At 42.7% G+C, this 12,006-nt stretch overlaps 1 protein-coding gene across 2 annotated transcripts in view; it reads left to right on the top strand.

The window, feature by feature from the left end:
- The first annotated feature begins 5,618 nt into the window (after positions 1-5,618).
- Positions 5,619-12,006, top strand: part of LOC117499874 (cGMP-dependent protein kinase 1) — an 83,392-nt gene continuing 77,004 nt past the window's right edge. The window contains exon 1 of one of the 2 annotated variants that reach the window (XM_034152529.1): positions 5,619-6,087. In XM_034152529.1, the coding sequence (XP_034008420.1) occupies positions 5,831-6,087 (257 nt within the window). In that variant the 5' untranslated portion in view covers positions 5,619-5,830. Of the gene's footprint in view, positions 6,088-9,035; positions 9,649-12,006 lie in introns of those variants that run through there. The other variant, XM_034152528.1, reaches the window with a different exon arrangement.

Genomic DNA, 12,006 nt, shown 5'->3' with positions numbered 1-12,006 from the left:
TGTAGCTGCAAGTGGTTGCACAATATCACAGCTCAAAATGCACTCTGTGACCAAATGGTTGTGAAAAACTGTTAACGGCTAAGAAAACATCCGGCCTTTTTCCAGTAGAAACAAGTTTATGTATGTGAAAGCTTTGTGCAAACAGATTTATTTCCTGGCCCTCGCAGAAGAGAGCCAGGCGTATAGCCTCCATATGGTATGGTTTACACCGGGAGAGGAACGTGTGCTCTTTGAAAATAGCTTCCATTAAACGCATTCCTTGTTAACAGCCGATAATGGCATGCTATAGATCGCAGCTCTCCAGTGAGGTGACACATCACTCAGGTGTGTTTCCTGCTTAGTACGCAAGAAAGATAATTTTCTCTGGAGACAGAATACCTCTCAGAGCAACTCGTTTCTTCAACGCCAAGAAACAGTCAAAGCAGCTCATCCTCTCAGGCATTTATTCATCACAAATGTGTAGCAGGTGATGACCTTTTCAAACATGTCCTTTCCCCAACACAAACACCAAGGAAGAGAGGCAAAGATAGAGAGAGTGAAACAGCGTTTATGTGACCATGTTTGAGGTCAACTGGGTCATTTTATTACACGCAAAACCATCAATTATAACCACCTCTACTGCTTTATTAGTTTGTTGCTTTATTGCAGTGTCTTCAAGGCAAGCTGAAGAGAGAGGCAGTTATTTGTTGTCTCCCAGCCTGAGGGATGAGAGGGATTCTCCACGTAATCTGTCTCTCTTCATTCAATACATTCAGGCCTTTGTCTTTAAATCTAGATGCTTATCCATAATGCGATGAGTGCAGTGATAACAAGATAAACAAGCTCTCGGGATCAAGATGCCCTTTGTACCAAAGATCTGACACAATTTCGCCTGTTAAATTGGTGAATAAAGCCTGATAACCAATGTATGCGGTTAAAATAAACACAGGCAGGAAAGTTAAATGTGAGCTGACAACATCCCAATTGTTTTGTCACTGCTCTTTGATGGCACAGTGTCAGACAGAGTGGGAAATGCGTGAAAAGAGACACCTCTTCTACACCTCAGGATTGCTGAAGGAGCTAAAAATAATCCTGTTCGAGCAAGGGAGCAGAGAGCAGCACGACGTCAAGAAAGATGAGCTGATTTCGGAATGATCAGCTGTGGATCTTGTGGAATCAGGCAGAGGGATAAGAGGTGACGATGATATTCCTGTTACCATGTGTCCTCTCTGTTTATCCACAAAGCAAACACTTTCAGAGCCATTCAATTATCAGGACTAGAACACATCAGCGGACTAAGAGCGTGACAACAAAGCCAAACCAAAACGTATTTTTTTCACTTGCTAATGCTACTTTATTGAATAACACCAAAGCTAAGGGCATAGAAAATAAAAGACATATTGTGTGCTGTATACTAATATTTCATTCCTCTAAATTGTTATTTTCAGTTGATCAGGAGATGCATCTCTGAGACAAAGTCCCTCTGTTACAAGGTTGATGACCCCATCAGCGTACTGTATGTTGGCCCTGAGCAAGCGCAAACAAATGCAAATAGACATGACAAAAACTAAATCATGACCATGTTTTCTTCATGACAACACACATACAGCATAAAGAAATGCGCTCCAGATAGAAAGACAGAAAAAAAAGATGCCACATTATCATGCAAATAGAGAAACACTGCCTACCTGAAAGAAGGTGCAATCAGAAAATAAAATGTAAAAATACTAAATCCACTCCGGTCACTACTTCTAATAGGAATATGTTTTTGTATTTGTTAGTTTCCTGTATGTGCAGCCCCTCTCTTTATCTATTACGGACAAGTTGTCAAATAGGTGATTTGTTTCTCTATTTGCCATCTCTTTTTGTGTCTAATGTATTGGTTTGTGCTCTCAGGGCCACCGTACACGTGACTCAGGCCATTAACACTGTTAGTCACCCAGCACACCTGGAGGATGATGGGAATTCAACATTCCTACCAGCGACCCCTGACCTCCTGCTCGCCTCACAGACACATTTCTCCTCTCTGTATCACCAGAAGCTGTGTTCTTTCTCAAACTCACCGTCATGTTGTTTTTGGATCAAAGCAGTGTTTTCCGACTTCCCTGTTCAAGCATTGTCTAGGGCTGAACCAAATAAAGGATTACATGATTTGTAGGCTAACAGAAAATTAACTGACAATTTTGATAATCGATTATTTGTTCAAAAATTGTCCAACATCAGCTGGTTCAAGATTTGAGAGTGAAGGTTTTTATGAATTTTTTTTATGGAAAATATTTTGGTGTTAGACTGTTGATTGGAAAAAAAAGCAATTTAATGATTTCAACTTGAGAATTGTGATGGCCATTTTTATGTATTTATCGCATAGCTTTTTATGATAAGCCTATATGACTGAAGGTTTCAATTATGACTTGAAGCGCTACATCAAAGCCAACTGGACTTCTTAAAAGAGCAAATGTTTTGCTTTTGTTGGGAAGTGTTAATAAGCTGCAAACCTAGTACTGAAATTCTATCTCATATAAAGTTTATATGGGGAACATTTGCTCAATAACCATTATTCTCTTATTCGATAACTTTGGAAAGAGTACTACCAGTGAGAGTGAACCAAAACACTTAAGTTGCCGTCTGTAAAACCAAAACAAAAGAGTCAAAAGAGGCTAAAATGCTCCCATGTGGGTTTGTCACTAAAACAAAAACATTATAGCAGCTTTTAAGTGTATTAGTCTCCTTTATCTACGCCAATGCCATTGTATTTGACCAAGAGTCTTGACTGTGATAGTTTAATTTGTGATAAAAAATAATTGAAATTTGCTTCACAAAAATCTGTGAACCTCACCTCATTCTCACCTATCTAATTGTGATAGTGCTAATACAGGAAGGCAGGAAGGAAGTATCATCATTGTATTTGCTAAGTCAATTTCCTGAGCTCTGTTTCTATCCATCTCCAGTGTGAGCCGAGTGATCAATCTGCAGCTCTGGATATTATATCATGTTACATTGTGAGACAGCATCGATGTGATGTGAAGTCTGCGTGTGATGGTGCAGGATTTGCTGTTGCTGTTTGACGGCACTAGGAGATGCTCTGAAATAGCCCCTCGGCTATCTGCAACTTCCCTGTCCTCGTCCCGAGACGTCTCTCTCCACTCAGCGCTCGTACCACCCCTCCTGGGACAGCCGGGCAGCTGGTGGCGTCTCACTGGGACGGCAGCAGAGACACTCAGTCAGATGTAGTATCAAAGACATCAGGGGCTCCAGGGGTATGATTCTCCAGAGACGCAGCAGCATTCCTCTCCTACCCTTGCACTTACAGTAATCCCCTCTAAGGTTTCCATTCTGCCATGATCGTGTGTGTGTGTGTGTGTGTGTGCGGGGATTTTAGCTTTGTGAATGGTTACATAAATCTTTGCATGCAAGTGTGTGTGTGCGATAATGATGTGCAATCATATGTCTGGGTATACCCAAGATACCTCTCTGTATCTCAATTGTGTGTGTGTATTACAGGAAAACAGTGACTAATGTCTGCCCTCTTCTCTTCCGTAAGCTGATCTGTCCCTGAGGCGAACGAGAGGGCAACGGCTTTTTCTCGGCCCAGAGACGCTTCAGAAAACGCTGCAGACAAGTGCCTCAAGCCTTTATTATGGCGCGGCCAGACTTCGCAATCATGAACTCAATGGCACCCAGTAAACGGCCGATTCTGAACACACTCTCACGCTGTTGTGAGGTTAACTTGTCGTCCATCACTTAACCTACAACAATGACATCCAAGTGAGATGACCCGTGTAGTGCTCAGACAACACACGCTGAAACCGGTAGTGCAGCATTGCTAATCCTAAACATGGGAATAGTCGAGTGTGAAGGCCACACAGACACACCTTTTAGACCAATGATGCTGATATAGCCATGGTGAGGTGGTAATAAGTGTGTAGAGGCCCAGACGCTGGTATCGGGGTATTGATTGTGGTAATAACATTAGATCAGACACAATTGAGGATGATGATATCCTGCACCCTTTTTGTACAAATGCAACACATGCCCTTTTCTTGAATGAGTAGAGCTTTTTCAGTGCAGCCATATTATCTGTGGATATGGATAAGGTCACAGGAGGTGACACTTAATTTACCACTGTCATTATGGGCACAGTGTCTGCTGCATACATAATTAATCGATCCCTGTTTGCTACATTGATAACAGCACAACCCGAGTCCTCACCTTGTCTTTGAATGCTGATTGCGTTCACCTTACTGCTCTCCATAACTGTGAGACATGTAACACACTGGCAGAGAGAAGCAGCAGTAAATAAGTGGATCATAGTGTTTCATGATGAGAACCACTGCAATCTATACATGATAACCCTCAACACCAGCACTGGTTGTCACGAGTCTCATATGGGAGACGATGAGGGTTTACAACAAATTATGGTAATATTCTCATCCAAGATGCATTTGGAAGAGCTGCAAGGTAAAATGGGAAAATAAAATGTCAAATTATGTGTAGTAAAACTATACACATATAGCTACGCTTTCCAGCAACAAGCATCCGTACATATCCCAAAAAGCTTGAATAATAAGAAAGCAAGCAATAGACAAGGGTGAGATATGTTCAGGTTCACCAGCAAAGGGAAGATCTGTTCACACTATTTTTAACTCTGAATCTTAATGAAACACCCCCCTAGCGCCCATGAGCCCCCCCCCCCCTCAATGAATTCATTGAGTTGAAACAGATTTAGGCAGCAGAATGAAAAATGATGAATATAAATGACTGCCTGGGTTTGGAGATTAATATTAGAGCAGGAGAAGTGATGATCTATTACTGAACTCTCTTCAGTCCGCACAGCACTGAGGATGAAAGTGATGAGCATGTTGCCGAAGTTATGATTTCTGATTATTCTAATCAGGAAGTTGACAGACTCTGAATCCGTTGAGTAATTAACTTCTCCTAATGTTGGACAGATATAATAACAGCTACTCTTTTTTTTGAATCTGCAACTTTGAATCATCCAATTTGTTGTTGAATTCTAGTTTTCAAATCTAATGTGTAGTAACATCACAACCTTTAGGTAAATAATTAACTCTCCCCTTCACAGTATACACTATATATAGATTATTCAGATAAGATTTGATTGAAATAGGTTGGATCAATCCCACAATCACCTTGATTAAAACAATGTGCAATGATCCAGAGATAAATTAATCTCCACATCAATACAGAAGTGCAACCTCCAGTCTATATAAAGGCTATTTCCATTATTACTTTCCACTCACTGATGTGAGCTTGCACCATGTGACCGATGCAAACAATATAGTCCAGTGCAGTGTCCTGTGAATGGAGTGCGGGACAATTGATTTTTCCAATAGGTCGGGGGAGGTGATGTGGGTGTTTAACAGGGGGCTCAGGATTGTGCCGATAGATGGTAAACAAATATCTGACAGCAGCAGCAGCGGCAGCAGCGGCGCTGGGCTTCTCTGTAGTGTGTTTGCAGCGTGAGAGGCGGTGAACTACAGGAGTTGCCTCGGCTCTTTAGTGCCCAGTTTGACGGCCTGCCTGCGTCCTCGGAGAGGAAGAGCTGCTGTAATTGGTTTCTCAATGAAGGATCATCAGCAGCTCCCCGGAGGTTTGCTGGACTGTAGCGTAGCGCTGCTCTCTCTGCTGTCCGCTCCCCGGCTTTAACTGCTTTGCTCCTTTATTCTGAAATAAACAAGTGGGCAGTGAAGGGGATCCTCGGAGCATCATCACTCTGAGCGTATTTAGAGGGGGATTTGTGTCCGTCTTCACAACCTGTGCGAGTACTGGGAGTTTAATCGGGTTTTTTTTTTTTGTGTTCGAGGAATCGCGTCAAAGTTTACCGTTCAACATGAGCGACCTGGAGGACGACTTTGCCAAGATCCTGCTGCTAAAGGAGGAGAGGATACAGGACTTGGAAAGGCGTCTGGCGGACAGGGAAGACGATATTCAAGAACTGAAGAGGAAATTACACAAATATCAGTCTGTTTTGCCCAGTGCTGAACTTATTGGACCGAGGACCCGCAGGGCGCAGGGCATCTCCGCGGAGCCTCAAACGCACCAGGACCTGTCAAGGCAGGCGTTTCGGAAATATGCCAAGTCCGACTGGTAAGACTTAGCCATCTTTTGCACTTTAATGCTCTATTACACACATGTGCCAGCGTTGTGTACCATCTTCAAACCCTAAAAGTGTTTTTTCGTCACTACCAGAATCAATAATAGTTTGCCATGCATGGTGTACATCTAAAACACAACTCTCTCTGAATGTGATGACAGTAACTTCACATATATGTTGTTGTGGCACTTCAGTGTCCTATGTCCAAAAAGCATTTATTTCTGTCTGTTTTCTCCCTTTACTTGTCCTTTTTTTTTCTAAATGAGAGTGAGTCGCCATGAATGGACGAGCACTTTCATTCTTGGGTCCGATGACGCAGCTCCAAGGCGAGCTTCAGAAAGAGCTCCTAATTGATCAGATCCATCATGGCAGTCCCAGGGGGCTCAGACAGGAGGAAGTGCGATGCATTATTGGCTTTTAGTAGCTGGACGCTGAGGACCCGAAGTGCATGTCTGAGGATATTTAATACTCCATTAGAAAACGCTTTGTTTGACCATATGCTTCCTTCATCACCTTTAGGTGCTCGTTTTAGCTTCACTGTATGGTTATCCTGATTTTGAGTTTTCACAAGTGCTGAACCTTGAATAATAATCTCTTAGTTTGTCAGACTTTTCCCTTTGTCTGAGTCTATTCAATTTAATTTTGCGTTAATTACTTACAGCAAAAAGGTTTGACACTCTTTGTCCTCAGATTTAAATGTATTTTAATCTCCATTTACATTATAACAACCCCATCAGAACAAATTAGTTGCTATAATCATACAAACACACAGGCAGAAACTACACTGCTGACTCAATTAATTCAATAGACAATGAGGTTAACTTTATTAAGATGGCTAGACAATTTCCACTCCTCATTTGCATTAATAAACTGCAGACAGGGCAGGTCCTCATTAACTGATGATCAGTGAGCCTTCAAACAAGAAAAAAAGTCCACAGAAGCAGTCCTCGGGCAAGGAAAATGCAATAAAATGTGAATGAAGCATGAACGTCATGAATGACCCAGGTTCATTGAGAAAAAACGACTAACAAGCTAACCCAAGACAAAGCATATTAATAATCCATTCTCAGCCTTTCTATAGGGTGGGTTCATTCTGAAAACTGACATAGGGTCTTTTGATGAGTCACTATTAGTGCTTGATGGGCTTTCAGTGGACAGCCAGGCTAATTGCACATGGCCATACAATGTGCAGTGAAATAGAAGTAAACCTGTTTGCATTTGTAAAACCGGTGAGATGACGTGATTGCTTTTTGTGAGTATGGAGGAGGGGTCCACCTGCCCGCTGCAGCCGCTGCGGGTTCAGAGACGGTGTGACCCCCATTAGAGTCAGGACGTGGCACCAGCCGGCGGCCCGCCCTGCTCATCGGATTACCGCAGTATGAAGCATCGGATCCTGTTTCTATTGATCTGCATAGGAAAAGGGCTGAGCTGGATGGTTAGAGAGGTGAAATTTAAAGCGCAGAGGTGCTTTGAAGGGCAGTGGGAGGGCCTTTTGATGATGGGAGGATGTGGGGATGTATCACTGGACAGGACAGAGCCTGAAGTCTCCGGGCACCTGCAGTTTCCTGACATGAAGGAAAAATGTGCTGCTGCTCAGGCTGGGTGCCCTGTGCCCTTCCCCTGACAGGGATAAAAGGAGAAAAAAAATGGTGTTTAATTAGCATTAACATTTTCAGAGTGGAGCCCAAGATAACTACTCTGTTTAGGGAGGAAATATATAAAGATGTATTATGTGTTCCTCACAGTAGCTTGATCACATTTAAAGTCTTGCAGAAAGCTGACATTTATTTGGTCTATTAGCAGGATGCTGGTGTTCATTTGTTTTCACTTAATTCAATGAGCACTACTGCATGCATGTCAGTATTTGCAATGATATAATTAATTGCAGAGTAAAAGCTGTAGCTTTCAGTCATTTAAAAGAGTAACTCATCATTGTGGGATCATTAACTGTTGGACATGTTTGCCAAGCAGAAACATGCCTGCGTTGATGCTTTTTCCCACCACAAGAGGGCATCTGTGATCCACAATTAGACCAACTTCCTGTCTACAGCGTTGTTTACATGTTTTCTGTCAGGACAAATATGCTATTTACTGCCACACCAAAACACCTATCCTTACAGCCAAAGAAAACCAACATATTATTTGTCCTCGCTGTGAGCTGGAGAGTCCCCACTCATTCAGCACAGTAATTGCTATTGTAGCTCCTCATCCTATCAGATTGTCCTTGGCAGTTTATCCTCCTCTGAATGTGTCCAGAGCACGTGAGGCCAAAAGCTGTTCGCTGAGCTTCCGATGACTCATTGGGATAATGTGGAGTGACACCAGCTTTGCTCAGAGTCAACACACAAAACAAGATCAAATGAGGATTGTCACTGAGGAGCTGCTGCCTTGAGCCTCAGTAATTTTGGCAGATTCACGTCTGCAGCTGCTCTTTGACAATCTGTAAGATTCTGTGCCTTCAGCACCTTCACTTGCTGCTCTATTAAATCTGTCACGAAATTAATAGTTGCCAGCAGGTATTTGAGAAAATAATTATTTTCTCTTGAACATTTCACAGCACTTTAGTCCATATAGGACAAAAATACACAATGCAATCTGCCTTCTTCCCCAATAGATACAAAAACGCATTGTTTATTTGAACACTGAGGGTCATTACGTTTCCATCACATTCAACTTCCTTTAGGGCTCCAGTGCTCATCTATTTGTAATTGAGCAGCCTCGGGGTGATCTGACGAGGTACGATGACATGCTTCTCCGAGCAGTGGCTCTCTCACGGAGTCCATTATTCATGTGAGACGAGTGTGGCAGACTGCACTGTGCCACAGATTCCTGTAGGCGCCCTCCTCACCATGCACTCTCTCTGGGTCGCAGCCTGACGCACTCGGGGAGGACTGTCCTCCGCTGTCACTCCGCCGAGGGAGGGAGAGAGCGAGCGAGAGAGCAAGCGAGAGAACGAGAGAGAAAGGGGGAGAGAAAGGGCAAACTTTGCGTGATAGTGGCTCAGACGCGTTACGGGCTCACCTTGGCTATCGTGTCAACCAGTGAACATACCTTCGCGTACATTCCCAACATCCGCTTTGGACAGAACAGAGGAGAGGATTCCCCCCTCAGGAGAGACCGGGGCTGCATCATCTGAAGCTGTTCATGCCGGATAAAGTTTATGAGCACCGTGGTAGAGGAGAGGAGATACAGACTAGACTGCATACCTTTCGATAAACTTACTGGGAAGTCGCTCTGTCGCCACCCGAAATGGGCACCTTACGCGACCTCCAGTACGCGCTCCAGGAGAAGATCGAGGAGCTGCGCCAAAGGGACGCGCTCATCGACGAGCTGGAGCTGGAGCTCGACCAGAAAGACGAGCTTATACAGAGACTACAGACCGAGCTGGACAAATACCGCTCCGTTATTAAACCGGCGACCCAGCAGGTCGTCAAGCAGACCGAGCTGCACGAGCAGCAGCGCACCAAGAGGCAGGCGATCTCGGCCGAACCCACCGCCTTCGACATCCAGGATCTTAGCCAAGTCACCCTACCTTTCAACCCCAAAAGCCCACAGTAGGTGTCCGAACTACAAACGCACAATATTTCCTTTGGATAACGATATTGTTATTATTGTTGGATTGGCAGTTGCTAAACAGATTGATATTATTCACCCTTTGACACCTGATGCCGGTGCGTAATGTTAAGTGTGGCGCAGCAGGTATGGCACCTGTTGCACTTTATGAAGGGATGCTCACACACACACACACAGACACACACACACACACACACACACACACACACACACACACACACACACACACACACACACACACACACACACACACACACACACACACAAACACACACACACACACACACGCACAGTCTCACACAAACACACACGAACACACACACAAAAAATCATGTCAGGAAACTGTAATTAGTGACAGTTATCAATAGGATTTTCTCTGCAGAGCAGCGATAAAAGGCTGGACATCGATAAGCCTGATCACAGCCTAACAGGAACATTAAATGTCATCCAGTGATGGGAATTGTAGTTTCAGAGAGCAGGTGTTGGCAGCTCTGTGTAATGTACCAGTGGCTATTTTATACAAGCTGTGGTTGTGTGACAGGCAGTCTTAACAGGCTCTCTGGGCATGTTTATCTTGTGATTTGTCTAGAGCTCTCTTCTTTTCAAACTCTCCACCAAGCGTCTCTCTGCTACTGAGCTCCGTTTGCAACATGACGTCTCAAACTGAAATTGGCACTTAAATGATCTCCTGCTGTGAAATAATCTGGCTATCTGTTCGGTTTAAGCGTGAAGGTTGACTTAGTATTAATCAATACACTCGGTTGACAGGAAGAATGTCTTCTCTTAATTCTCCAAGCCCATTGGAATAGACATATTACAAACATCAGGATTAAATCAGGATTGGAGAGTATTCCTAGCTCATGTTGGTGTTTTAAGAGTTTGCAGAGAGATCAGATGTGTCAGACATGAATTTAATTATTATCTCGTCATACAAACAAACAAAGCTCCAAGGATTTCATCAAAGAAGATTCAAAAGTAACAGGGATTATTTACCCGAGGACGAAAGACCATTAGTCTACGTTACACCTGTCAGCTCTGGGCGAAATAACAAAGAAAGCAACACTATTTACTAGTGTGGTGTTTGTTTTGTTTGTCTCTCTGTCGTAAATAAGCATTAGACTTTGGCTGGACACTGGTTTTGGAATGGCAGATTAGGTAAACACGACAGCGGTCACTTGTATTATAGTACACTTTTATTATATGGGACTTTTTCCATTAAAAAGTATTTCCGAGGCTTTCTTGAGTTGCTTAACATCAGTCTTATGCAAGAAAAACGACCAAAATTATCGACTTTGTCCCGCATGCTGACATTTCTCTCCATGAAGAGTTTGATGTCTCGGCCATTAAATAGTTTTAACACAATTAATTGTCAGTAACAATGGTTAGTTTTAGATTTGACAGTATTATATCAAACACAAAAGAAAGTTTTGAGTAATGGGGGGTTTGAATGATTGCATGATTGTGATGATAAAGCCCACAGGGAAGCTGAATGGAACATTTCATTATGGAAATGAAAAATTAACAGCTTTTTACCAAGAGCTTGTTTGAACTCTATCAAAGACTTTAAACTACAGCTTCAATTTCCTGCTGTAAATCCGCCACCCCTTTCACACAGAATGACGTTTAGCTCATATTTTCTTTTTGAAAATAACCATAAACATAATAACAAACATGATTGGAAAGCTGCAGGCTGTTGAATGCAAATTACTTGAGCGTGTTTGAGCAATGCTCTCTTATTAGCTATCATTATTATTTATTTAGTTTGGACATCTATTATAATCCATTTGAGTCAAAGTTATTTTGTTGTAACGTTTGTTATTGCTCAATTAAGAAAATAAAAAAGTTATCTTATTTCTTATTTAATAAATTCCCAACTTTCCTCATGGGATAAAAACAACCCCATTACCTTTTTATTTTGTTTTGGTTAAGGAAGTGTAGCGATAATTCCTGTTGGATTTGGCTAAATGTTTAGATTTTTCTTTCATTCTTAACCACTTTATCTTTATTACAAAACCCATAGAGCATTCCTTACACGTACGCTATCCATCCCTCTCCCTCCATATGCCTCTTATTCCTGTTAGCCTCTCCCACTTTCTTTTGCCACCCCTCTCCTTTTTTTCCTCCTAAAAAGAGCATATTTTCTCCTTTTAAGGAAGGCTGAACTTGCTCAGCTCTAAACTTCACTAGTGGATGACGGCAAATATATCATCCTCACAAAGGAGAGGAAGGCAGATGTTTTTACAAGGGTCTGGTTAGAAGATGTTGCTATCAGAGGCTGTAGTCGGGGGGTCCAGTTTAGGGTTGAGAAGTCCAGAGATCTCCCGGGAGTAAAGCCACAG

This window comes from Trematomus bernacchii, unplaced genomic scaffold (genome assembly GCF_902827165.1).
Source record: "Trematomus bernacchii unplaced genomic scaffold, fTreBer1.1, whole genome shotgun sequence".
Taxonomy (NCBI): domain Eukaryota; kingdom Metazoa; phylum Chordata; class Actinopteri; order Perciformes; family Nototheniidae; genus Trematomus; species Trematomus bernacchii.
Note: the sequence above shows the minus strand (reverse complement) of the source record. Positions and strands in the feature narration are given on the sequence as shown.